This window comes from Aptenodytes forsteri, unplaced genomic scaffold, assembly GCF_000699145.1.
Source record: "Aptenodytes forsteri isolate BGI_AS27 unplaced genomic scaffold, ASM69914v1 Scaffold342, whole genome shotgun sequence".
Classification (NCBI taxonomy): Eukaryota; Metazoa; Chordata; class Aves; order Sphenisciformes; family Spheniscidae; genus Aptenodytes; species Aptenodytes forsteri.
In genome coordinates, this window is record NW_008795853.1 from 916,747 (window position 1) to 943,414 (window position 26,668).

Here is a 26,668-nt window from a genome sequence, read left to right on the forward strand (position 1 = left end):
TCCCAATATATTATTTGTTTGCGTCCACTAGTTCTATTCTTGATTACATTGTTTACTAATTTGCACAACACAGATGTCAGTCTGGATCTTCCTTGAGGCCATCTTTAAATACTGACTGTATTTTCCACACGTGATTTCTTTAGGTGCTTTGTCAGCTCCAAGGGGAGAGGTTCTGCACCTTGGTTAACAACACAGCTATTTCATTACTGCTTGTATGTTCCCTGCTGCTTCTGCATCGTCAGAGACCCTCACAAAACAGGTTAAACTATGGAAACCTCTCTAAACTGTAGGATAGTGAACACAGGTGTAAGAATTTTACTTCACTTCATCAGATGTTCCTTCATATCTGATCATCTGTTGGCCTTTTGGGTCTCTGTTCCCAGTCTTTCTTAAAGAAAGCATTGATAGTTTTGTTGTCTTTTCCTGTTTCAACTGGGAGGTTAAGGGGGCATTATGTTCCTATACCAAATTTGTCAAAGTATGTAATTCTCTTCATTTTTCTCTTGAACATGTTCAACTTTTTGTAGGGAACTTCTTTCCCTCCAGGATAATCTCTTTCCAGTTCAGATATCTCCAGTTCAGGTATTTTGAGATGTTATCTTAGGCTCTTTAGAGCCCAATATTAAACATTGATATGCTAATTGAGTTTCCTTGGTAAGACATTTCTTTCTGCCCTTCTGATATTTTACACTTCTATTAAGTAAAAAGCATTCTAGTTTAACAGTGCTGTCTTGTATGTTGGAGATCAGATTCTCGCTAACTGCTTAACATGAAAGAGGAGGGTAGTTTGAGATCATTTATTAAACAAGCAAGTAAGGAGAGGTCACTCTTCTGCAAGAAGAGTTGTAAGCTGTCAGTGTGTCACAGGAGTAGTTGCAAAAATGATTCTTCAGGAACAGAGATTATGGATTTTTTAGCATCTGACAGGATGATTCTGTGGGGTTTAGCTCTGGTGGTTGCAGGTTGGCTTCCCTATTCTTCTAGAATTTATTGCTTTCCTCTCAGCAATGTTCTTAATCAGGGGATGAAGGTTTTTCCAAGTCCTCCTAGCTTTCTGCCTTCATCATTAGCCTGAATATAAGGCTGGATTTGTTTGGATTTTAGGGTTGTTGGGTTGGGCTTTTCATCATTAGCCTGAATATGAGGCTGGATTTGTTTGGATTTTAGGGTTGTTGGGTTGGGCTTTTCTTCAAAGGTTCAGTTGTTTGCTGTTGTGTTGTGCTCCAAGTTCAAATTTTAATATACAGCCCATTTTGAGTCCAAAAAGTGGTTTCAACCACTCTGATAAGCAGAGGAGAAGTTGTTTGTTGTTCCTGTGGTTTCTTCTAAACTTTGGGGGGGGGGGGAAATACTTTTTTACTATTTATTTATAAGCCTGGTGGCTGGAAGTGTGGAGAGCTCACAGGGTGACAACTATCCTGTCACCATCCAATAGTATGCAGGGAAAGAGTCAAGTTAATGAACCAGTCTTAAGCCAGTCTTGTATCTGGAAAAGTATGGACCACCAACTGTTAAAGGTCTTGTCCTAAATAATGCTGCCATTTGCAATGCTTGCTGAAGTCATTGGTCTGAGGGCTCCGTGTTCCCATCTAACAGGGTAAGGGTTTCTGTCAGTAAATCTTCCTTTTTGTGAGAGACCTCAAATGAGATTCTTCAGTACTGATCCTGTTCTAAAGAAAACTGAAGCATTTGAAGATTTTTTTTTTTGCTTCCACTGTATCCTACAATATGGAATTTAATATGCATTATGTGGAGAATATACCTTCTACTTTGTTTTGAGCCTGCCACCTGTTTGTTTGATGGCCTTTAGTAACTTGCATCGAAAGATCTTCTGTGGCTAATAAGCTGTTTCCCATCTGGCTTTTTCAGTGCTCAGTGTCTTACTGTTTTAAATACTGAAGTTCTTGATGTGGGATAAATCTGCTACATAGAGGAAAATGGATAGGACTGTTGGTACTAAAGGTGGAGGGGAGAGATTGGGGCATTCACGTTGGGACCAGAGTCTTGTGATTTAGGGGAAAAACAATAAAATTAGAGCAAATGGTTGGGTTCTAAAAGTAAGGTAGGATGTTTTTTTAACATTTTAAGAATAGTGCTCCATGATGTAGTTTGTGAATCCAGTCTCAAGCAATGGATTTGCTGAATCACTTACACAGAATGAAAAACCATATGTACAACTGTCTCAATCTTGGTTTTGATTCTTGTAGAAGTATTTGCATACTTCAAGACAAAGAACTTTAGACATTTTCGTACTGGTTAACTGTGAAATAAAGACTTTTTTTTTAATATGAAAAATAGTCGAAGTTACATGCTGAGAAAAATGGGCGGGGAGTTGGATTTGCCAATAAATTAAGGGGAGATCTTTCACTTCCATTTTTTTTACCTTTGCTATTTTGATGAAGTTTGCCTTCTTCCTGAAAAACGGTGATTATTTTTATTTAGCTGCCTTTCCTCACTTGGAAACAGTTGTGGGACCAATTATTTTTCTCTAGGTGGCAGATGAAATATGTAGTGTGAGATGTGGAGGAAAGAATCTCATAAATTGCCTTATTCTTGTCTGTATGGTACCCCTCAGTGCAGGTGTACTAAGCTGGTCTGAAAAATAAGATCTCTGCTTCTGCTTCTTTGGGGCGGGCTTAGTTTTGTTCCCTTTTGGAAAACTAAATGGGAATTTTGAAGTGCTCATCAGCATGTTACTAATGATAAGGCCTCCAGCTAACATTTGCTAAAGGATGATATCTTGATTGTTTATATGATGAAACATCTTGTGAATAGTTGAGCTGTCTTAACTGGTTTTGCCAGCTGCATTTGAAAAAAGTTGACTGAATGTTTTAGGAAAATATAACTATCTTTCCCTTGAAAACAGGGATTTGAGAGATTATGGCATCTGAAGCCCACAATGTTAGAAAACAGAAAGTATTGCATATTGAAGGTCATCCCATTGATCTTCCCAGAAAAAGAATCTCTCCTTCCACTAAAAAGATCATGAAGGAGGTAAGTTGTTTGGGTTTTTTTTAATGTCCTCTGATGAAACTGAAGTAAACATTCAAACAAGTTCATAGTTCTGAGCAGTCTAAAACTAGAAGCACAGCACTATTGGGCATTTCATGTTCAGATGTGCAATAAAACTTTAGCTTGAACAGCGATTATATTATGAAAACTGTGCATTATAATAGGCACAGGCAGTGACTACACAGATACATGCATCGTATCGTCCACGTGAGCAGTAGGTACTGATACGATTTTACTCACGCCTACTTTTCTGCAGTCTAGCCAAGAACTGTTTCAATAGAGCAATTCTATCATCAAAAAGTTCTCTCTTGCCAAGAGAGCTACATGGCACAAGTGAGAGGTGGGGTAGGTGAAATACCTGCATTGAAATGGACCTGTCATCTTGTTATCGTACAGCTCTATCTACCACATTGACTAGTAACGTGTACTTTCACTGGATTCTTGCTAGTCGGAAACATTTTCTCATAACCTGTTACCTGTGTTACTGGCTGAATAGCAAGTAAGGCGGTGGAGTACAGAGGAAGTACTAGGGAGGTAAACTTACTGTAAGATCACTTTAAACAGTGGTGAATATGCCAATATCATCTATGTCTGTTTATTGAAATTATGTATTAAAACCCACATGATTTTTTTTATGACTCGGTGTTACCAAAAAAAATCATAGTATTGTTTTGTTGATGTACACAACATAAATGTTAACAGTAGTATAATTTTTCAAGTGGAAATGCCTGCAGTATATAACCTGTTTATATGAAAATACATATTTCTAACTTGAGCATCTTAGTGCTTTTTTATTTTTAATAATTTGTTTACTAATGAAAAAAAGGTAGGCCAGAATGTCACAATTCAACTCATCTTCATTACATGCAAAGGTTTTTCTAATCTGTGTGTCACAACCTTGAATGAATTTTGTGATTCCTCTGGGATATCACTGTGCCGTGCAACCTAATTGGTGTCAGGGTGCTAATCTGTTTCATATGTGTGAATTCAGGATAATCAAGCTGGTGTTGTCTACAGCAGTCTTGATTTTTTTTTTTCTGTTGTGCTTTGGTTGGGAGATGTTCTGCTGTCATCCTTCCCAATACTAGCATCTGCTGTATTATGGGCCTTTAAATGTATGTGTGAGACAAGTAATGCAGTTTTGCCATCCGATTCCAGTAGTCTCTTTATATTAGTCACAGTTTTTAGTTTGCTAGTAACTAAAGAATCTCTCTGATGTCACAATCCCCTCTCTTGCCAAAGATACCCTAAGCCTATAGCTGAGCGTGGTGCTCCAAGGACAGCTGTGGCAGAGCTAGTCCATCTATAGGTCACTGAAATACTTCAAGATTATAGGAAGACTAATGTAGCCGTGCTTTAGTTGCAGAATAGGAAGAGTGGGTGGAAGGGAATCTGTGGTAAACTTAGGCCAAGGTAAAGCAGGACTTCTTTTTGACAAACTGTGGGAATGTTTGCGCCTTTTTAGTAATAAAGCTTTTTTATTCTCTCTTCCCTTTCTCCCAGGGTAAGAAATCTCCAAAACAGCTGGCTTTGTACACAAACAGGTAGGAAGGCTGTGCTGTGTAGAGTCTGAGTTTCAAGTGAGAGGGAGGCAGGGAGGAAGAAGTGGTTTAAAACTATTACAACACCCAAGCAGACACAAATGGAAGATAGGTCTTAATTTTACTGACAGTACTTGGTTCTTGTGTCCACTTCTATAATAATGAGTCTCCGCATTAATAAAAGCAGGAGAAAAATATTGGTGGTAGCTCTTACTTCTGATACACCTTCATGACATTTAGGTTATCTTGGGGATAAAATGTTTTAAGTAACCTGCAACTTGACTGCGGAATTCATAATGTTATATTTTAACTTAACACAAAGTATTGCTTAGGTTTAGAGCAACCTTCACTAACATACCACTTTATTATTGCAGAATAACAGTTGGAAAAACGGTGACCAGTCCCCTCTCTCTTTTCAAAGTAGTATATTGTAAAAGAAAAGTCCATTGTTATACTCCAAAGCCTTGTTACGGAAAGAAACAGTTCCCTAAATCTAGGGGCTGTGACATGGCAAATAAAGAAAATGAACTGGCTTGTGCAGGGAATCTGCCAGCAAAACTGCACAACAGTCGTACACACTTGCTGAATTCTAGTGACTCTGGCTCATCTCAAACAGAAGGCCCCTCATCCAAATATAGTGGATTTTTTTCAGAGGTAAGTAGAGTTTAAAGAAATTTTACTTTAAAATAATATTTTTTTAAAAAGTATTCCTGGTAGGTTTTTTGTGTGGTTAGCTGTGAAAGTTTTCAAAGAGATTAATTTTCTTAACATACAGATTGGCTCAGGTCTTGTGATCTACAGTCTTTATCTGTCAGTTACATTGATACAGTTGCCAACAGTAGTAGTCCTGTCAGTTTTCCCCATGTTTGTGTCAGCACAGAAACTCAGATCTGCCAGGCTAGTCTGGGTTAAAATTGTACCAGCACCGAAGGAAAACGTTGTTTTGACCTGGTTAGGTTTCATGATCTGGCATGACTCATGGCCACATGCATGTTTATGAAAGTGTTAGTGTATGGATGGGAATAAGCTGGTGAGGTAGGATAGGACCATTTTCAATAGTAGTATCAGCTTAGTGTGTATGAAACTAACTTAAGTGTTTGTATAAGACCATTTCTTGTTAAGATTGCTTGATGAAACCCAGTGAATGCTTTCAGGGCTTCTGAAACTGGCTAAAAGGTCAGATATTTAAATGAAACAGATTTTGTGACAGTGAAGGCCATTTAAGTCCCTTAATGTTGAAGTTTCTATTTCTGTCACCATAGATGTTTGTTACCCATTGAGGCTTGCAGGTGTTTAAAGTGAGGCATGGCAGGGAAGATAAGATCGAAGACTATCCCCATGCTGTCTTTTCATGGTACTGTAAGTGTGGGCTGCCACGAAGAGAGCCCTGAGAGTCCAGTGGGCGGGAGGTACAAGTCTGTGGCACTCTTGCACTCCATTGAATTTGATGGTTTCAAGGAAGAAAGCAGCAGAATAGCTAGAATAAAGAGGTTGCAGGAAGAAGGGTAAAGAAATGAAGACTGGGGAAGATTCGTCCTCTGAGAAACTAAAGACCAGATCACTGGCCACAGATGACTGTTTAACTGCTTTGAGAGATGTGGGTGGCTCTGCAGTGTTCATCCCAATCCAGGATTTTACTAAAATACCTAAACTTCATTCTGAGAACAAGCTTTTTTCAGAAATCAACCTTTTCTGTCAAAGTTCAGAATAACACATGTAATTACTTGTGTCTAAATTGTTAAAGTTCTCAAAATTAGTAAGCATCTAAGTAAAAAGTTCTCGAAGTTGGTATTATAGGTTGATGCTCATGAATGCTCTATTTAATTATTAGATACCTCTCTTTAGGTGTCTACAGACCTTATTCTTGTAGCTTTTGGGTAAAGTAGTCTTAATCTATTTGTGCCCTATTTAAGGTGAATTTGTGTTTTTAAGGCCATTGTTAGTTAAATTTCTAAAACAAACTCATCAGCATACAGGTAGGAAAGTATATTTTCATATACTAAATTACTATATTAGAGCAGCTTATTGTGTTGTTGCTGGCTACTTAACTTGTAGTAAACTTCTTTTATATTTTCAAAAAATATACAGGTTTCTCAGGACCATGAAACTATGGCTCAAGTTCTTTTCAGCAGGAATCTGAGGCTGAACGTAGCTTTAACCTTTTGGAAAAGGAGAAGTATAAGTGAACTGGTAGCCTACTTAGTCAGGTAAACTGAGTGTCGTCTTTTATATTCTTGAAGTGGTAACAGTCCCAAATATGCTGCAGTATTTTTAGGGGTTCCTTAAATGTTGTAACTTTGTTATTCTTTAAATCATAGTGGAAGCATATACTTCAACCTATGCTCTACTAGTAACATTTCTGATTTTATTCTTAATGTTTCTAGGATACAGGATCTTGGAGTAGTAGTAGACTGCCTTCCTGTGCTTACAAACAGGTACAGACAAAAAGAAGTGGGGGATAAGAGACTGCTATAACCACGCTGAAGTTCAAGCACTTCTGAATCATCTTGGTTTTTTAAGTTTACAGGAAGAAAAACCATATATTTCAGTTGGCTGCTGTGTAGATCTTTTGCCTTTAGTGAAATCACTGCTTAAAAGCAAATATGAAGAGTAAGTATCAGTTTTGGATGTTTTCGAAACACAATTGCTTCCTGGCTATGCAATGCCCTAGAAATTAATGGTGTTCAGTCCTCTGACTCTTGTTCCCTCTGCCCCTTCTCACAACCCTGCCTTTCTCAGGGAACACCTACCTGAAGGGGAGCTTTCCTGTGAACCTTTCTGCTTTAACAAACCAGTGGTGCAAAAACTCTTTTCTGCAAGGTTAAGGACCGGGGGGGACTGGCTTTGCCCTTATGCAGATTTGTTTATCCTAAACAGTAAAACAGAATAGCACTGAGGTTTTAATATGCTTTATAACATGAAATCAAGGCAAAGTTGAAAAAGAAATTCTTCAGGTATTTTGCCTGAAAACAAGAGCTTCAGTTTACCACTTTGAAATTGAAAACATGGGCAAGTATTTCAACTTGCCAATTTGTCCAGATTTTGTCTTCCGGAATAAAAAACACTGCTTTCTAAGTTGCTTACCAATTTGTCTTGACACTTTAGCTGACCTGTAGATATTGGAGGAGGGGGGGGAGAAAAAGCATAATGTGTAAAATATGTTGTTACAGATATGTGATAGTTGGTTTAAACTGGCTTCAGGCTGTCATTAAAAGATGGTGGTCAGAACTGTCTGCACATACAGAAAAGGCAGAGGATGGGTGAGTATAGTATTGGGAAATATTTAAATGTGTTTCCGTAGCTTGTTCCATCTCAATCTGTTTTAACTTTGATCAGTAGGAGCACACCTTACCTACAAGAGAAAAAAATGTACTCATAATTTGAAAGTAAAACCTAAAAAGTACTTAAGTTCTTCTGTTCTTAAGACACAGCTGGTGTTTGGAAACTTTAAGGATTGTCATGTTTTTTGGTTTTTTTACTGGAGTTTTAATACATGTAGAATAAACTATGTCGGGGGGTTATACAAATGCTGTAGAAGTTGGATCAAAATTTTTCAGATATTGTGGCAATATCTATCATACAAAGTCTATATGCAGTATTAATCATATGTTTCAGTCAAAGTCTACTGGAATGTAGTATATAGGTTATAAAGTATTCATTCTTTTTCAGAAATATTCATATTTTAAAACAACAATTAAGTGGATTATGGGAACAGGAGAATCATCTTACTCTGGTTCCAGGATATACTGGTAATATAGCTAAGGTAATCCAGTTCCAGTTGTGTTTAGTAAAGAACATAGCTGTATCACTTGCAGTATTCCTCTCATTTGATGTTATTTACGCTGAACTATTGATGGATAGAAACACCTTTATTTTCTACTAGTGTTCAAGTATTTTGCACAATTTTTACAGAAGCCTGGAGTGTATTCCCTGTGCTAATAGTAGTGTGGTTTAGAATGCTAACAATGAATTTTTTTATCCTTTTTTTTCTTTACAGAGAAAGCATCTCCTTAATAATAAAATAGCTAATAGTAATAAGCCTTAAAATTGATGTAAAAAAGGGCCCAGATGAGTAGGTAGACTGTGAAAGGACAGATGTTTTCTCTGAAATCTACTGTACCCATTGTTGTAAGTGTAAAGCAGCGTGGAGAATCTTAGCCCAGCGATGTTGTTAGCATTTGCACATCGGGTGACTGGGGCAAGTGACAATGTACTAAATTCTAAAACTTACCGCTGACTTAATGCTTAGAAAATGATGAGTTTGTGGAGAGCAGAAGAGTCTCTATCTGAAGTGAATCCCTGTTTGCCTTTCTCGGTACGTTGTGGTATCGGTCATGTAATGAGGGTGTCTGGTAAATGCATGATTTGCTGCTCATGATACTTACCTCTGTAAACATGGCTTTCTGAGGTTGGGCACCTCAAAGTTACACTGAGTAAGAAACCTCTGCACATGGCAGGACCTGAGGAAGGTAGACAGTGAGAAAGGACTTAAAGCAGACACTTGCAGGATTTGAGTGAACTTGGAAAGAACTTGGAGGTTGCATGCTTTACTTATATCTGAAGGAGCTTTGTGGAATCTATAATTCTATGGCTACAGAATTTGTCACTTTGATGTATCAAACAGATAAGTTATTTCTTGTTCTTCTGGGACTGCTGTGCATATCTGACTTCAATTTTTATGTTTCTACAAGGATAATTACAAACTTATTGCAGAGTTTCAATCAGTAGGGATGCAGAATTGAGTTCTAACTCCCAACTGGAGCAATGGGAGCTTGTAATATAGACTGCCTAGTTCTGCTGGTAGATCAACGTAGCAGTTATAGCCAGCGTCAGTTTGTTTCTTTAGGATTCAGGTTACCTTTCTGTTCATTTGCTGCCTACTTAATGCGTATCAGGATAGATTGTGACCAAGGCCACCTGAACAAGTCAGGAGTGAAAGGAGTAGTACAAGAATGTTGGAGGGATGGGGTGAAGGAATATCACTCTTAATAAACATGTTTCAAATACATGATCTCATGATGATGATTTTCTTTCCTGTGCATGCAGGGAGCAGAGGAAAAACAGACTAAATTGATGGCTTTGGAAACAATCCCACTGTTCTCGCAGGCTTTTTAGTATACAAAGAAATGCTATTGAAAGCATTAATTGAAAGTAATCTTGGAAGTTGAAGATAACTTGTTCTAAAATTTGGCCTAAACATAATTATTCTTGTATTATGGTCCTGATTGGTTACCCTGCCTCAGACACACAGTCCATGTTACAGCTATCAGTAATGTGACAAACGCTTTCTCCTTTTTTTCCTTCTAGGATGTAAATGCTTATTTATTACAGCTACACTGACATGATTGGGAAACTATGTGTGCTTATGTGGTGAAACAATCCCCTAAAGTATCTCTGAAATACGTACTGTTTCTGAAAGCCTTTTGAGAAATACTGGCAGAAGAGAACTGAACTGTCAAGCTGTTTAATGAAACCACTAACAAAATCCTAACAATCTACTTCACATTGAAGTGGAAAAATGTCTAGTAGGAGCAACTTTTACTTCAGTGAGGTGAAAGTGCACTATGAAAACTGTATGCCTTTGCTGCATTTGGGATTCACTCAGTTACTAGGTATTCATTTAAATGCTACTGTATTTTACTACAACATTGCATAAAAGAAGATGAATTACACTGTTATGAAGACAAGACAGCAGAACCAGTTATAAGGAACCAACAAAAGCAATCAGCATTAAGAGCTTTTAAATGTTTCTTTCACGAGAACTCCAAAATGCACAACTATCTTCCAATTACATTAAAAAAACCTTCAGAATATTCAATTACTTATGATTTAATCAAGTTATTAAAGACATTTTTGTTTGCACTATTGAGAAACTATACAGCAAAGATGCCTTAATTACTAGTGTTTCAAAAAGCCAATGTGTTAAGATGCAGATAGCTATTGTGTTCAGATTGTGATGAAAAACTACAAAAATCAGGGTTTCACATTGTGTAGTTAATGAAACATTGCACATATACAAAAATTCATGTATGACAAATATTATAAATACCTGAAGTAAGCTTGGATAAACAGTTATTGCAAATGTCAGCAGAATGGTGAATTTATGTCTAACAAATGTTTTTATATTGTATGTGGATTTCTAACACAGTAATCTCGTTCTGTATCATTTAAACTACATGCAAACAAGTAAATATATTAAATGTATCTACTGTTTTTTCTTTTCAAGTTCATAAAAACAATTTCTAGAATAACCTTTTCCACAGTTCTTTTTATCATAGATATTTATGTCTATTGTTTGAAATGTTTACAGCCAGATGAGGCCATGTTATTCAAATCGCACCCTTTTTATACTACCTCCTTTAAGAAACTGACAAAGAGATTTTGCAAAATTAATCAAGTTCTAGCCTGATCAGTGATGGCAAATTCATACCAACAATAGCATTGAAAATACAGCTATAAAGTCTTTTACTGTCCTATTGCTGTGTCCTGTACTATTTTAATTTAGAAGCTATAGCTTAATAGCTCTGAGGGAGTTTTGATTTTAGGCTTGCTATTGCCTTTTTATTTTGTGATTAGGAAGCATGTTTTTCCAGTTAAAACTTATGAAGTGCCAGCTGTTCACTTAAAACATAAATATACATGCACAGCATGTATCACCAAATAGTCTACTTCCTTAAAAAAACTAAGTACTTACAAGGGTTGTTTTCATACCTAGCATTAAGCATATGCACTTTTACTGATGTGCAGGAGAAAAGTCTTTTGATAGCCCCAAGTGGTTTTTGCTTTACAGATGAAATAAATGAATTTTAAACTCTTGTAGTGGTCAACAGCTTTAGGCCTCTTGTTGCTTCATTTTGTATTTAATTTACATATCACTTTGCTGACTTCTGAAGGCCAACTAGGAATCTGTCATCAGAACTTGGTGCTTTTGGTTATTTGAATATTCTTTAAACCACCAAAGGTTTTGCGCTTCCCAGGGCAGTCAGCTACAGGGAAGAGTTTCTGGGACATCCCAAAACTGAGAACTCTGTGGGACAATCTCAAGATATGCCCATAGCCAAATTCTTTTTGCTAGATTTGTTACGTACCATTAGAGATATTTCACGCTCAGAAGAGTTTGAGATGGAAGTTACTACTTTTCAAATGTTCTTGTTGTCAATTAAAAATGTAAAGGAACTTACAGTATGATGATGTTCTTTTATTACTTTACTGTTCTGTTGAGCACTTAAATGTAAAAGGAGCATAAAGACTAGCTTCATAATTTGGGTAGCAATTGCTGAAACTTAGATAATTCTTCAAGGAGAATATTGTAAAGGTGATGGAAACTCAGATCTTTTCTCCTGTTTTTTAATAGACAAAATGAAGTAACGCATGGCCATTTATTTCTGATAATACAAGAATTAATCATTGTAATTGATTAAAGTGAAATACACTAGTATTCAAAAATCCAGCTTGACTGTAGATGTAAATACATGGGCTTATAATGAATTCTGCATGTGGCCATGGATCTACCAAATCGTAACTGTGGATGGTGCTTTTGTTCTAGTGGCAAGGTAAGATTGACTTGAGGATCGTTATTGAGAAGTATCTAATAAAATAATGCATTATTTTTAACTGCCAAAAGTTGTATTTTGACAGCATCAATAATACAGTATTAAACATTAAGTCATTAGTATCTGTGCCTTATTTTAAATGAATTTTTTTTACTGTTTTCAGGCAGCTACTAGACTGTAAGAACAGGATTCTGGTCTCCATTATGAAATGATTTTTCTGTCATGATCTTAAAGAACTCATTTAAACTATTCACACTGACATTCAGGCTCAGCTTGTTGTGTGCTCTTCAGTTGTCAAATGGCTAGGAATCAGTTTTGCTGTAATAGAATGTATATGTATGATATCTGCTCAAAGGTGACATGGGTAAAATGTCTTAATAGCTGTGTAACTCCATGAAATCCATGTAGTCATCTCAGTGAATCTAAGAATTAAGTTCATGAACAAATCACGTGCATAAATGCTAATCTCTGATACTTTCTGAAAATGCTGTTTCCAGGATGTGTCGAAAGATCCAGGCAGAATTAATCCTTTATCCTGTATGTTCTTGTGATGCAGAAGCATGTATGTACTTGAAGATGAAGGATGCCTCCGCAAAGCTGTTCTTCATGTTATACCACTTGATATGAAATTAATGTCTTTGAAAAACAGTGTATCTTTTGCCTCAATGTTCCCTGAGAGTACTTGAGGCTGTTTTGCTGAAAGGGCTTTTATTTGGAGCGTGAACTAGCACTTACCCATTCCCTCAACTGAAATTAAAGAAGCCTTCTGGCAAACTGCTTCTTTCTGCAGAGCTAAAAAACACCCAATGTTCTGTTAATGTAAGAATCAAAGTTTAGGTATTGCTGATAGCTTGCTGAAGAGTGGAGACGGAAAAAGCTACCCCATTAATTAGTTGGGAACAGAGAAGCTAGCATGTCTTCATGATTATGTATAGCTCCATTTTGAAGGAGTTACACGTTTCTTAGTAAAGAGTACTCTGCAGTGGAACACCCTTGTATCACACAGGTACTGTAGTTCCAGGCTAATTAATAGTGCTTACAAATTGTTACTGGTATTAAAAAAAAAAAAAAAAAAAAAATAGCATCAGCCTTCCAGGAGCTCATCTTCTGTAGTGAGATATAATTAAAATGATCTTTCCCTTTCTGTAGGCTGCCTTATTGTTATCAGAGGCTGCAGTTTTAACGCTTGGGGTTCAGGAGGGACAGGAGAGTAGGAAAGGACAAAAAAGTACTCGTGCCCCATGCTGAATGATGTCAGCCCCACTGCATTATACCCATATGTATCTTAAAGCAGGCTGCATTTTCATTTTCTGGTATCTGAAGTAGGCGAGTTTGGAGTTACAGGTCTCTGCATTTTGCATCGAAGAGATGAAAGTTTTGAAGATGGGTGCTACAGTGCTGATTTGTGGTGTGTTCTTTTGGTTTCTTTCTTGAAAGGGTGGACATTTTTGTGTGTAGAAACTCGAAAGCATCTTGTGCAAAGCTTACATTTTGAAACTAGCAAGTAGTTGCTTTTGCTAGTTCATCCTGCCAAATCTTCCAGTTTTACGGAAGACTCAATGTCTGTCTTAGTGTGGAGATTTGCAGCTATATTTTCTGCCCGGTTTTCTGGTACAAAGGGAAACGGGTGGTTCATAGTCAACTATTTCAGAATACAAAACCATGCAAATCATGCTACTGGTGTGAAGTTATTCCAACTTTTGTACAATGCAAATTCTTTAGTTTATGAAAGCAGTTGGCTCTTGTGTGAGGAACTTTATATTGAACTGATGCTGCATTAGAGGAGGAAAAAAAAAAAATGAAGCTGTTTTTAATAGCCTTGGTAAAAGCCAGACAGCATAGTTTAATTTTTGTCTTCAGTCTACCTTCCTACACACAGTAATCGTTGTAGGGTACAGATAAAGATTCACTGAGAGAATAGATTGAGCATGCTTGTGGTGTTAGTGCTTACATTATAGTTCGTTAAACAATTTATTCCATATTAGTTAAATGGCTTGTTTGCTGTCTTAGAATGAGACCGAATGCAAGTATTTATATACGTATTTTATATTTATATACATATATAAGTATATATATGTGATATATACATATGTATATATATTTATATACGAGATATATATACACACGTATATATTTATATACGAGAGGAAATGGCCTGAAGTTGTGCCAGGGGAGGTTTAGATTGGATGCGAGGAAAAATGTCTTTACTGAAAGAGTGGTTAAACACTGGAACAGGCTGCCCAGGGAAGTGGTTGAGTCCCCATCCCTGGACGGATTTAAAAGACGTGTAGATGAGGCGCTTAGGGACATGGTTTAGTGGGCATGGTGGTGTTGGGTCGACGGTTGGACTCAATGATCTTAGAGGTCTTTTCCAACCTTAATGATTCTATGATTCTTTCTCTTCCCCTTCCCCCCCCCTGCCCCCCGCATTCATTCTTCAGCACTTAATAATGTTATTTCTTCCTGTTCTAGTTTAAATATACTGTGAGTATCTATTATTCGAAGCAGGGAGGGGAGGATGAAAATTCTAGATAAAACACAGCGCTAGCTATTTAACACTATTCACTTTGAAGCAATTGTGAAAAGTTTCCCTCTTTAAAACTCTTCACACAAATTTTGTTAATACCTATTAATTGAAGTGGGCATTCATGGCTGCAAGTTTGAGTTTGAACTTGGTTGAAAAAAATAAAGTGTTTTCACTCTAAATAACCATAGCTGCAGTATTTTTTTTTCATTGAGTACTAAGCTGGACTCTGATACTAACCTGTCATATGGGAGGCAGGAGGTGTAGCACTGTCCCTTAATGGGATAGAACAGAAATAATCACACAGGCTTCAACTGTTGCAGACCTAGAATATTTTTGTTTCCATACTGAGTAGAGTTTTGTAGTATGTCTCTTTATGTAGATTGTAGCTGCTGATCATAGTGCTGTAAAATGAGATCTGCTACTTTCAGGTTGAATGTGGTATGTAGTTGTTTCCAATTCATACAGATCACTGCTTCAATTCCGTCAGTCATTACTTGGAGCACTGTAGTGTAGATGAACAACTAACTGCTGGGTCTTGAACATCTGTACTTTGCCGTAACAAAATACAAGGATGCCATGTTCATGTTTTCCACCTTTTTTTTTCCTTATTCCATAATTTCAGTGCTAAAAGCCATTTGAATTCCCTTTTGGGAAGTGATAGCTGCCAAAAGGGAATACGTGTGGGAATACCACATGTGATAAAAATGCTTTTACAAATATGCTTGTGATTTGCTTTAATACGCTTCTGTGAATAAGTGTTCTGTGAATTTGGGAGGGAGGCTGTTTTCTATCTGCATAGGCTTGAAAGAAACAACTAGTGGATTTTACTGAGATTGCAACCATTTTCTTGATTTTTTTTTTTTAATGTAAGCACTATGTGTATTGTGAAACAACTAAAACAAATCTAAATATCAAGATAATGTTACGTTCCAAGACTGCCTGCTCTTGTGGGTGTAAGTGTTGGAATACATACACACCCTAGCATCATACTTTAAAGCGACCAGCAGACAGTTTCAAATAGCTCTTGTAATTTAGGTTGATGGCTCTTTTTCAAGTTGTGTTTAATCTACTGAGCTTCACTTTCAAAAAGACTGAATTATATTTGGATCTTGCAGTTGCCACTTTCACTCGTTTCAGATATTCCATGGGTTGAAAGACTTAGTACAGTAAGTATTCCAGCTTCGGAAAAATAGCCTGCTTTGTCTTTTGTGACAACAGGCTTTCATTACACCTCTCTTCTGCATGAGACAAACTTGTTTTCTGCAAGAGTTAAATCACTTTTAGAGACACTATTTCAGAGGAGGGTTGCCACATCCAAGAAGCCTGTGGCATGTTTGGTTCTAAATGGAGGAGAAGTTGCACAAATACAGTCAGCTGTTTGGAGAATGCGTATTTCATTACTGTCGAGTTGTCTTATCGCATGTGAATCAGCTGTGCTATTATCTACTTAGTCTAGATAAAAGTGGAATGATGGATTATTGGGGAGTTGAAGTCTTAACTCTTGGCTGTAAGAAACCAAAAATGCTATTTCTGTGCTGATGAAACTGCTACAATGAATGCAGAAATGAACTACTTGTTGTGTGCTTGGTTTGGAGAGCAGAAATCTCTTCTCTCTACGTCTGCTAATAGTACTTTGTCTTGAAGCTAAAAGGCGTAGACCTTTATGTGTGTTTGTTTAAAATAACATTAAGTTTCTGACTGAAAAGGAAAAAAACAACCTTGCTGCATTAGTTCATTTCTGGATGACTCTGCCACCCCGTGTTCCAGCTGCAGAAAAAAGTAAATAAAATTACAAAAGTATAATTAACCATCCTTGTACAAGTAATGGTAAAACTTTATTTTCAACATTGTAAGGTTCTGGCTATTATTAGTGAAGTAGTAAAGCAAAGCAGGACTAAAGAATAACTGGCAGGTTCTGTTCTCTGCCTTGTGTTCTGATAAGTCTAAAAGCTTGACTTTTTAATCAACCAAATGAGTGATGATCAATGGAGGCATTAATTCTGGAGTAATTCTATGCCAACAGCCAGCATTAGCATAAGAATAAGCTGGGTAGCTGGTTGTGAAGTGAACCCTGCCCACCAGAGCAACTGTCTTCTGAAATAAATTTTCTTAGGAAGAACCTTTTGGTACTTTAAGTAAAACTCTGGATTTTGCTTTTTTTTTTTTTTAAAGATGTTACAGTTAGGGTGCTTTCTGCTAGAGAGAGAGGGAATTCTGAAGATTAAGACTTCAAGATCTGCTATTTGGATGATGGGGTAGTGCTGCAAGGGGTCCCTCTAAAAATACTTACTGCCCTCTGGGTGGTGGCATCAGTAATCATTAAAGGGGGTTGAGGGTTTGAACACAGGCAAACTCTCATCAGGACTGTGGCTGATGCGTGCCTCCCTAGTCTGTTGGTGCAGGGAGTTGACATGTAAAATTAAAACTAGGGAAGGGGGAGTGTTAGTTTTAGATATGGTACAAAAATTCCCACCACCTAAGAGGGGTGCCTGTGGTAATTGGAGATTCAGGTTTGATGATGCAGGAAGTCTTTCCAGTCCTGTGTGCCTAATTCCACAACAGTGAGGCACTTTGCAAAGGAAGGTTAGAGACTTGGTGCTTGCAGAGCAGTTTCTTCCTGGTTGCTCCTTTTCTACCCCTCTGACATGTTGGAGCACATCTGCTTGGCTGAGTTCCCAGCTCCACATCAACCTTGTCACTTATCCAAGTGAGAATAAAATGCCTTCATATTTGGCACACCTGGTTTCCCAAGTGATGTCTTGTATCTCAGGTCTTCGAGCTTCTCACTACAAACAAAATTACTAGCTTAGTGTCATCAAACTGTGAAAACTTAAAGGCTTATACCTCTGATGAATAACACATGGCAACTGTGGATGCTACCACTTTGTTTACCCCCTACATTAACAATAGAGAAGCAGAATGATGCACATTAATGTAGTGGCTATTTCAGTTACCAGGTTTAAGATGAAGCTGTTGTATTAGATGCGTTTGTGTGTATGTATATACATAAATATTCTACCAAGTATTAATTAAAAGTGCCCACGGTTCTGAACACTTAGAAATGGTGGGCTGGTGACTAGTTAGGGAGAAATCATGCTGTTTAGAGGTGGATGGTTTGTTGGTTTTAGGATTTTTTTTTTTTTTTTTCTTCACCCATCTGGCTTCCCCCTTTGAGTACAGGTCTTTAAATTTGTTGGTGTCTCCTTGAATTCTCATTTTTGCAAGCTTAAGCCTCTTAGGGTGGTTTTCTGACCCCAGAGAAAATGATCAGGGAGTTGGGCAGAATGAGGACATGTTTACTAGCCTTATCCACACAATGCTGTGCAAGCACATGTATGCACTCATTGCTGTGCAGAAGTACCATTTTTACACTTCCTTCTGCACTACAGTGCATTTATGCTTCTATTGGTGAAGAACATCTGTGAAGGGATTCTTTCCATCTTGTAACTCTTGATTCAAAAAGCAGCGTTAGTTGCTTCCCAGCTGAACAGAGAAGCTTGCTACTAAAATTAAAAACAAACAAGAAAAGGGGGGGGGGGGGGGGGGGGGACGCCCCCCCCTGGAAAGGAAAAAAAAAACCACCCAAACCAAAACCACGAACAATTAAACTAGAATTTGCTTGTCTCCAGCATGAAGTAGTGCTGTGGTGAGATGACAACAAATGCTGCCACCCATTTTTCACTAAAAAGGGTATATAAGAATGCCTCTCTGAATGAGGAGTCTCTGTTATGGATTTTTAGGATTAGTGCATTGTGTTTTAGCAGTCTACTTCCTAGATTGTCTGAATATTTGGTATATGACCTCAGCCACCTTACTCTGAAGGGCTGTAAATAGGAGAACGCCCTTGGAGCTGTCTTCACAACTGGCAGCTTGCTAACATAAGCCTTTACCTTGGGGACTAGCAAGGCGTGTTTCAGCATTTCTGTATGCAGGCTTTGGTGTACATACTTCTGATACGTGCTTCCTCATTTAATAGTTCTCTGAGCTCTGGAAAATGAGAATTTAGCCTCTGGTGACTCACTCGAGTCTGGTTTGGATTAAACAGTTCTCATACCAAGAATTCTGCTTATGTGAAAGGAACTGCAAGACCTTCTTCCATAAACTCACCAAATCTAAACCCTGATCGTAATAGGTTTGTGTATTGAGAAATCTGTTATCCATGGTTCTTGGTATGCTCATTAACACTTTTTTCTGACAAATTGGATTGGTCTGTGGTTCCTTTGTAGTATTTGATGATCATTAACCTTATGCTATTTTTCATACCTTATAGAGCAGATTCTATCCATTAGCTCTGAGGTGTATCTCCAAGACACTGCTGTCCCCGTGTTTCCTGGTGTTCAGCGTAATGGTCAGATTTTTCAGGCATTTATTTGAAGTTGTCTTTTGGCCAGGAAACACATTCAGAACTTGAACTGATTTTAATGGTCTGAAATAGTATCTTCACAGGTGTTTAGGAGCATTGTGCTTTTTGATGAAAGTATTATTTGCGGTGGCTTTGCAGCAGTATAATTGAATTTTACCATCTCAAAAAAGAGACTTGAGTGAGAGGAAGAACTAATTTGAGTCAGATGGCTCCAGCAAGCCCTACCTTTTGCTCCCACATCCAGCAGTGAGATAAAAGGAATATAAGCCGTAGTTACTGCTTTAGAGAGTATTTGAGCCCAGCCTCAACCACAGCTACTGTCTCATATATATCACTTTTTCTCTTCATGGCACCACCAGCAGTCAGTCATGCAGAGCTGTGGCACGTGTGGAGCGGCTGCAGCACTGCTCCCTGGTCTGCTGCTCTGTGTGAGCTTCAGACACAGCATCACCTCTGCTAAGAAGAGAGACCCTTTTGCTGACCCCTCAGTAGGATTCTTTCCTAGCAGAACTTCCCTTAGATATGTTCCAAACTCGTATCTAAAGTTGTGTCCATGATTCAGTTATAAAAGTACCTGGTTTTCTTTCCTGTATTTGCCTCTTCTAGGTCAAGATGCCACGGTGTGCTTTGTATGCCAGGAGGATCTTCTCATTTTAAATGCACAATCTCAGACTTTAATCTCCCCATGTCTTGTCTGCCACAGAGACTGTCCAGCCCAATAATCAGCTGTGTAAAAGCCTGCAGTGGGACTTGCTGGCGGTCTACCTGAGCTCAAGCTCTCTGTGGCCTTGCTGAAGAATGCTTCTGTTCCAGATACCTACACTGCAGCCATTAAAAGGTCCAGTTGCTTTTTCATGGAGCGTCACGCTATTCTATGGAGAAAGGGATATCATGTATAGTAAGATTATCAGTTTCAGAGATGAGCAGGTTGGTGTTTTTTATTTAGTTTGTTGTGTGGTTTGTATTTTTTTTTCTTCTTTCCTAAACAGGTATTACCTGGGCACTCAGTTTGTTGATGTGTATTTTTAAGAGTTTATGCACTTTATTTCTTCTCCCCTCCACCCCCCGCCCCCCAACTCTTGCGTGAATACAAAGTAGCCCTGGCAGTTATTTGATTTTGCTTCCCCTTTCCAATACTTCTTATTTTGACATGTCAATATCTAAAAGCACATCTTCACCCTTGCAAAAAGTAATTCTAAACTAGACACTAGAGTCTCTATCACCTGGAGTGAACACTACTTTTAAGATGCTTTGCTGAATTCTGTAGGCTTGCAGGAGACAGTAAAAGCTTATAAATTAAATCCTGCAATAATTTTTCTGTGGATCATTGTTTTATTTGCCTAAAATAAAAGTTCTAAAAGCGAAATACAAAATTAAATTCAGGACTCCTGCTTTCCGTGGCAAAGCTACTGCTTCCAGTGGGCCCTGGATTTCACCAGACATTATACGGAGCTTCCCAGAGGAGCCTGCTGTCAAATACATTTACAAATAACGAAAGCAAGTAGCTAGAGGGGGAGAAAAGGCATTTGAAGGTGACTTATGCTACTATTTTTTCCAAAAACTTAACAAACTTATATGAGAAATATAAAAATAACTCAAAAAATTAAGGAGGAAAAAAACATAGGTGTCCAAACCCATGAATTATATGGCAAGTACAAGACTTCATGCTGCAATTGGAAAGATTTTATATGATAAAGCATGTATTATGAATCTAAAAATTACTTAATTAACCCCACAGTGCTGATCTGAGAAATGACAAATCCTGCTTCAGGCTGAACTGTTAAATTTTTTTAAAAATATGAATATAATATAGAAAGAATCACTGTACTCCCATAGGTCTCTTATTTACCTCTAGTCTAAGGTTGACATAGGTATATTTGAGTCAAACAGGAAATACTACTACTTATTGCAAAGCTGCTAATCATGTTGCTTTAATGAAGCTGTTCAACACATTGAATAGCAATGTAACAACACATAGAAAATTAGCTTGTTTGCCATTGATTAATGATAGATAATGTATGCAATTCACCACAGTGGTTCATTTGAGCAGTTCTCTGTGACGTACTAACTCAGGCTCATCAAGGCGAGTCTTTACTTGCATAGTCTAATTCAGCATAAAAGCCCACACAAATAGGAATGCACATTAAACATAAAAACACGATTCATATTTAGCTTTCTTACAGTGTAATAGAGGTGTTATGCACCTCCAAATTATTTCATTCAGATAAACAAGGCAAAGACTTGAGGGTAGAAGAACAAAAGTTGCTTATTTCAATAATAGCTTGAAAATAGTTACAGAAGAATCACAGGCCAATACAGTGAAACAAGACAGTAGGAAAAAGCTATCAGCAGTTACTCTTCTAAGTGTTGAATTTCAAAGAAGCAGCAGCTGGTAAACTCCCTCAGGTATCAGCTGTGCATGTGTGAAGTTACATATATCAAATGCCAGTCTTGTACAAGAAAGGTACGTGCAGAGGAACTTAAAGCCAAGGAGAGTTACAGTTCTCAGCTTCTCGAGAACAGCCAGAATGTGTTTGTTTAAAAAAAAAAAAAAGTTCTTACAGCTACTGCTGAAGATGACAAGCAGTAGGAGTAGCTAAAGCTTCAGAAAAAAACAAAGCACTGCAGAAACTTTCCTTCACTTCTGAGCTCAAGAAATAGCCAGCTGAATTCAGAGCCACTGTAATTTTCTATGAATAAGAGAATGAGTTGAAGGCCCAGCTTTGTTTCTTTTGCTTTGTCAAATAATACAAGTGCACAGGTTTTACTACTTTCATATTTTGTTTCAATCCAGATTTGCTAACAGTACACACTGTAATAGTTTTTGTAACAACATGCTTGATAAACATTCTTTGGTGTATTATCTAGAAAATGCTGCTCCAATTACAATTGCATTGTTATACTTTTAAGTCTCACTATAAATCGTGTAAAATAAAGACCCCCAAAAAATTTAGAATTTTTTCTAAATGAAATTTTAATTTTTTCTAAATTAAAAAATTAGGGAAGTTCTGCTAGGAAAGAATCTTACTGAGGGTTCAGCAAAAGGGTCTCTCTTCTTAGCAGAGGTGATGCTGTGTCTGAAGCTCACACAGCTTCAAAAAGGGGCTTAGAAATGGTGCAAATTAATCTTTAGTGGCCTTTGGTCAATCATACCCTTGAAAAACAGCATAAAATTTCATGATAGGCCAGAAATGCCTAAACTTCCAGCCAGAAGGAGGCTCTGTGCTGTTTTTGGCCTTTCTTCAGTCTCTTCTAGCACAGAAGTAACTGTAGCATAATCTAAGCAACTGCTTAAGGCTGTCTGAATTACAGTAGCCCTTTGCGTGTGGGACACAGGATTTCCCAGACTCTGCAGGGCAGACAGCTTGCAGACCTGCTCTGACTGTGAACGTCTCACTTGGTTCCTGAACAGGATTCTCTCTGGTAGAACATCCTACCAAAGTGCTTGCAGCCGCTTTGTGTTGCTCTGACCTCCCATCTGATGTGAACCAATTCTACACAGCATGTGAACTTTTTCTTGAGCTTGAAATGCAAAGAAAGGAATGTCGTTTTCTGGTGGTCTATTACCATTACTGCAGTAAAGCAAAAATATACTTTCATATGTCATTCTGTAAAGGATGCAATAGTGCTGTATTGTGTGGAGGCCACCTTGTGGCATTATGGAAGTAGAATCCAGATGTAAAAAACAACACAGCATTTAGACTGCATAACAGGAAATAAGGATTTTAAACTGCTTATATTTTTGGAAACCAAATGTCACAGTGGTGTGTCATTCTAGCCTTACATGAATGATTACAGGTGGTGTCTATACAGGCAACAACACAGGAATCTGAGGACGTGTGTAGCACCATTCTGTGTGGCATTGCTTCTTATATAGTCAGCTTAATGGATGCTGTGGTTCTTAAACACACTGCTTGCATGGTTTATGCACAATTGCTGCTTAACAGAGATGTAGGGACAAATCTTACAGTGAACAGGAGCAGATGAGGACTGCAGTCAAAGTACTGTAAAACCAACTTCCAGGTTACTATCATGTTACACCCGTATTTGTTCTGCTTGCAAGAGGGGGTCTAGAAATTTTTACAGAAGGAAAATTGTGCTCCTTTTCTCTGCATTTAAATGAATAATTAAATTTCCTCCACCAAAGAATGAAATTTGAGTTCAGTAAAGATCAGTTCAGTCAATTGCAACCAAGTAAATGTTTCTATTCTGTAAATTGCCAGTAGATGGCATAATGATTCCATGCTACAATAAATTTATTTAAAAAAAAAAAAGCAGTGCTGAAGCAAAGGTGCTGCACAATTTTTAATTCTATGTGTAATCATAGTAAAGCTCCTCGTGAAGGAGAGAGCTCAGTAAATGAGCTAACTGGCTGTGGCTTTTCACAGTACCTTTATGCTGAATTCTTCCATCTACCTTCAGTTTGTGTATTCTCATAGATCTGCTTGCTTGGGTGGGCGTTTTGATTTCTTTTCACCTCTAATTAGTTTCTCAAAAAAAAAAATGTAGGTATGAGTATTCTGATACACATCTAATTCTTATTTACTCTTTATATCAGCCATGTCTATGTCTTTGTTTCCACTGAATGTTTGTGAACCAGCATTGCTCATCTGGTGCATTGGGTGTTACCTGTATACCTGTATTGGGGGACTGACTCGGAGACTACAGTAAGATTAGAGGCAGATGGCTGAAGCTGCTCCCTGCTTGTCTGCTGAAAGCCAACAGCTCTGCATATCACTGCCTGAATCTCACACAAAACAGGCTGCTGTTGCTTGTGGTCCAGTGTATGTCCAGTGTATTAAAGTAAACCAGTATCAATGAGAGGATCATGTACATTTTCAAAAGCAAAATATTTAAATACTACTCAAAGTGCTATCAGCTTTATAGAAAGAGAAGTTTTTAGAGCAATTGCACTGAGATGTTCAAAGGTGAATTAAAGCTTATGAAAATGCTTTACTAATGCTGAACTATAAGCAAAAAATGCATATAGCACGTTTTGCTAGCGTTCAGACTGTGAAAAAGATTCAGCACAAAAATAAGTTCTGCTACAGTTTTGCAAACTCCTTTTACCCTCGGGAGAAAAAAAAACCTCTCTTGCTACTTAAGAGTATCCACCAGTATCCCAGACTACATGATTCTCTGTAAACAGCTATGATGCTCATGGATTTTGATGTTGCATTTGGAGAGCTCAGAGGGATTTAATGGGTCTCCTCTGCTTTTTCGGTTTGTACATGAAACCAAAAGTGACGAAATCTGGAGATACAGATTTCAGTGTTATCAGTGTGATGGCATCATGTTAGTCTAGACCTCCTCTTTGTTCAACCCATTAGGGACTGTCAGCTGTCATCCGTCTGGCTGACAGTTCTGTAGCATTAGCAACAGCTGGTTGAAGTAACTCAGACAAAACGAAGAATTTGCTTGTGAGCAGGGTAGAACTTTTCAGAAACTTGCCAGTTTCTACATAGCTGTTACTCAGGGAGTGAATCCATCAATGAAGAGACAGCTATAAAACATGGAGGTCATCCTTGATTGCACTTTCAGGAGGTTGATGGAATTGTTCGGTTGTTTCAATTGAACTGAAACTGTCGCTTAGCAGTTTTATCTGTCTTTTCTGATCAGGGATTCACTTGACATCAAGCTGCAGACGTAACTTTGCTAATAGTGAAAATCCTTCCAGAAGAAAACAGGTAGCATCTCCCAGATGATGTACTAAGAAAATGAGTAGTTGGTTATATTTTGAGAAATTTATAGCTGGACATTTTTATTTCTTTGTTTCCATTTGTACTACTTTTGTTTTGGGTTTTGTTCTTTTTACCTAGAAGGCAAACACCCACAGCATGATATCAAAACTCACAAATAGCATTGTGCAATCCACTCAAATGAGATGCTGTGATAGCTAGTCTTAATCAAAATGGCAGTAATCAACGAAATTAATTATTTTCTCAGTTGTGTACACTCAAAAAATATGGTAACCAATTTATGTTTGTATGAAATAGAGCTATTAATATGTAAAGAAGTTACACAGTAAGAGAAGGGACCGTTTCCCTAACATTAAAACGGTTGCATGCCAATACAGGTATTGGAAACCTCACATATATAAAAATAAAGATATGCTTCTGCAATGAAAGCTGCACCCACAGCCAGGGTTTCTACATGAGGATGGGATTCTAGCCAACAGGCTGTTTAAGTAACTTGTCAGTTTGTTAGCAGGATGATGCAGAGAGAGAAGCGCGGACTAGAATATGAAAGAACAAATGAGGTTTTCTTTTCTTTGGGGTTCACAAGACTTTAAACGAAGTAACTGTATTACCTAGGTTATAAAAATAAATTATTTGGTTGAGGAAATCCTTAAAACTGGAGGGCATGACCATTCTATGTGGTCTGACAGCATCCTAATACGGTTCCTTGAAGATATTTAAAAAATAGGAGCATTTTTACACTAACTGCATATGACAACTAGTAACATGAGATGTCACTGTGAAGACGATGTCTTTCTGTGGTGTTATACTCGAAACAGTGTTGCATCTCTGGCTTTAACATAAATCCTATTTTGTGATTCTATTGGTAAGTACCTGCTTCACTAACAAAAACTGAAAAAAGCGATGCTCAAAGTTACTCAATTCAGAAAAGCTACTTTCTAACACTCCTTAGTTCTAGCATTCTTAGGTTTCCACCCCTGAAACTGCTGGAGTTTCTTGCTTTTGTGAGTTTATGTGACAGAAGAACCTCATCAATCATATGTCTTCCTGCTTGTCTCCAAAGTAGGGACATCTCAAAATTACTACTAGAGAAATAATTCACGTTATCCCACTCACATGGGGTCACATACGCTTTCAAAATCATGCCCAATGTAATATAATGTTTTTATTGAGTTTCAGATGATGACCAGGTTCATCATCTCTAACATAATCATGCTTAATAATTAAATGTTTCCAATGTGTTCAGTAATTAACTCTGACATAAGTAAGAGAGGTAAAAAGGAAGCAAGCGTAGCCACGTGCCAATGAATACGTACGACATAATAGGACACGCTGCGTAAAGGGAAAATAGGGGTAGGGAAGTTATTACAGCCCTCTTAGTTTCTCCTCTAATTCTGTGCCTGCCCACTAAGTAACAGCCTTTCATACTGTTGTACTGTCAACAAGTTCTAGTTATTCATCAGAAACAAACTGCAGCACTGTAAATCATTGGTTAAAAGAAGACACTTTAGGCCTTGATTTAATGACCAATTTTAATTTTTTTCTTTTGTAAGCTTTTTTGTAACTTTTTCCTAGAAAAAGCTTGATTGTTATTCTTTGCATGATAACTATTAGGATTTAACTTAAAACTGTCTTAATTCTAAATGGATCCACCTGTTACCAAGGAAGAGACATCTACTTCTTACACATTTATGCTGTTCAGGTTTGCATGCGTGTCCTTCCACGTTTTAAGTAGCAAATTATCGTACCCTTTGTTTTTTACTCACAAACCAAAAAACGAAGGAGCCCTCCCACCACCCGCTCCATTTCTCATCTTGGAACCAGCGAATTGTTGAAAAACTCTGTACGGGGACGGGTTACCCAGGGTGCAAGTTACCCGCGCCACAGACTCGCAGCGAGTTCCGCAAAACGTTTTTAGCGACTGTGCTGCTTTTAGGGCGGACGCGGGGGGCGGCCGGGCCGGCTCGGCTCGG

At 37.8% G+C, this 26,668-nt stretch overlaps 1 protein-coding gene across 2 annotated transcripts; it reads left to right on the top strand.

Moving 5' to 3' along the window:
- The first annotated feature begins 2,871 nt into the window (after window positions 1–2,871).
- KATNBL1 (katanin regulatory subunit B1 like 1) lies at window positions 2,872–13,868 on the top strand. Of its 2 annotated transcripts, none has more exons than XM_019473227.1 (9): window positions 2,872–2,994; window positions 4,516–4,556; window positions 4,928–5,207; window positions 6,642–6,760; window positions 6,938–6,988; window positions 7,074–7,163; window positions 7,724–7,813; window positions 8,223–8,316; window positions 12,604–13,868. In XM_019473227.1, exons 1-9 carry the CDS (start codon window positions 2,881–2,883, stop codon window positions 12,655–12,657), a joined length of 933 nt encoding a protein of 310 aa, XP_019328772.1. In that variant the 5' UTR covers window positions 2,872–2,880; the 3' UTR covers window positions 12,658–13,868. The 2 variants fall into 2 exon arrangements, with proteins under 2 accessions (XP_019328772.1, XP_009281934.1); XM_009283659.2 differs by lacking the exon at window positions 12,604–13,868 and adding an exon at window positions 9,861–12,261.
- The last annotated feature ends 12,800 nt before the right edge of the window (window positions 13,869–26,668 follow it).

Coding starts and splice junctions, on each gene's coding strand:
- KATNBL1 (XM_019473227.1), top strand. CDS start 2,881: ATGGCATCTGAAGCCCACAATGTTAGAAAACAGAAAGTATTGCATATT. Junction 5,208..6,641: donor ATAGTGGATTTTTTTCAGAG/GTAAGTAGAGTT, acceptor AAAAATATACAG/GTTTCTCAGGACCATGAAAC. Junction 6,761..6,937: donor CTGGTAGCCTACTTAGTCAG/GTAAACTGAGTG, acceptor TAATGTTTCTAG/GATACAGGATCTTGGAGTAG.